The sequence below is a fragment of the Acanthisitta chloris genome, unplaced genomic scaffold, assembly GCF_000695815.1.
Source record: "Acanthisitta chloris isolate BGI_N310 unplaced genomic scaffold, ASM69581v1 scaffold10787, whole genome shotgun sequence".
Classification (NCBI taxonomy): Eukaryota; Metazoa; Chordata; class Aves; order Passeriformes; family Acanthisittidae; genus Acanthisitta; species Acanthisitta chloris.
Genome location: NW_008683210.1, coordinates 23,068 through 23,278, shown reverse-complemented (window position 1 = coordinate 23,278; position 211 = coordinate 23,068). Strand labels below are relative to the sequence as shown.

Sequence of the window (211 nt, the reverse complement as noted above, 5' to 3'; positions counted from 1 at the left end):
CTCACCGACGGCTGCGAGAAGGAGAACATGGGCTCCACGGCCGCGTAGCCGCGGTACCCCCTGGGGCTGACCAGCTCCTGGGGCAGGTTCTTAGCCGGCTGGGGGATGTAGTCGGGGTTGAGCTGGAAGGGTGGCAGGAGCCTCTTGTCGGCCGTGACCTCCACGGGGCCCTGCGGGTTGAAGCTTTGGTCGAACTGGTAGACTTTCTTGG

At 65.4% G+C, this 211-nt stretch overlaps 1 protein-coding gene across 1 annotated transcript in view; it reads right to left on the bottom strand.

The window, feature by feature from the left end:
- Positions 1-5: 5 nt before the first annotated feature.
- The window catches only part of LOC103806160 (leucine-rich repeat-containing protein 7-like), a gene marked incomplete at both ends in the record, with an annotated part of 15,519 nt that continues 15,313 nt past the window's right edge, over positions 6-211 (bottom strand). Inside the window, 1 exon segment of the mRNA XM_009078839.1 lies at positions 6-211. This exon segment is cut by the window's right edge and continues 14 nt beyond it. Coding sequence (XP_009077087.1) covers positions 6-211 — 206 coding nt within the window.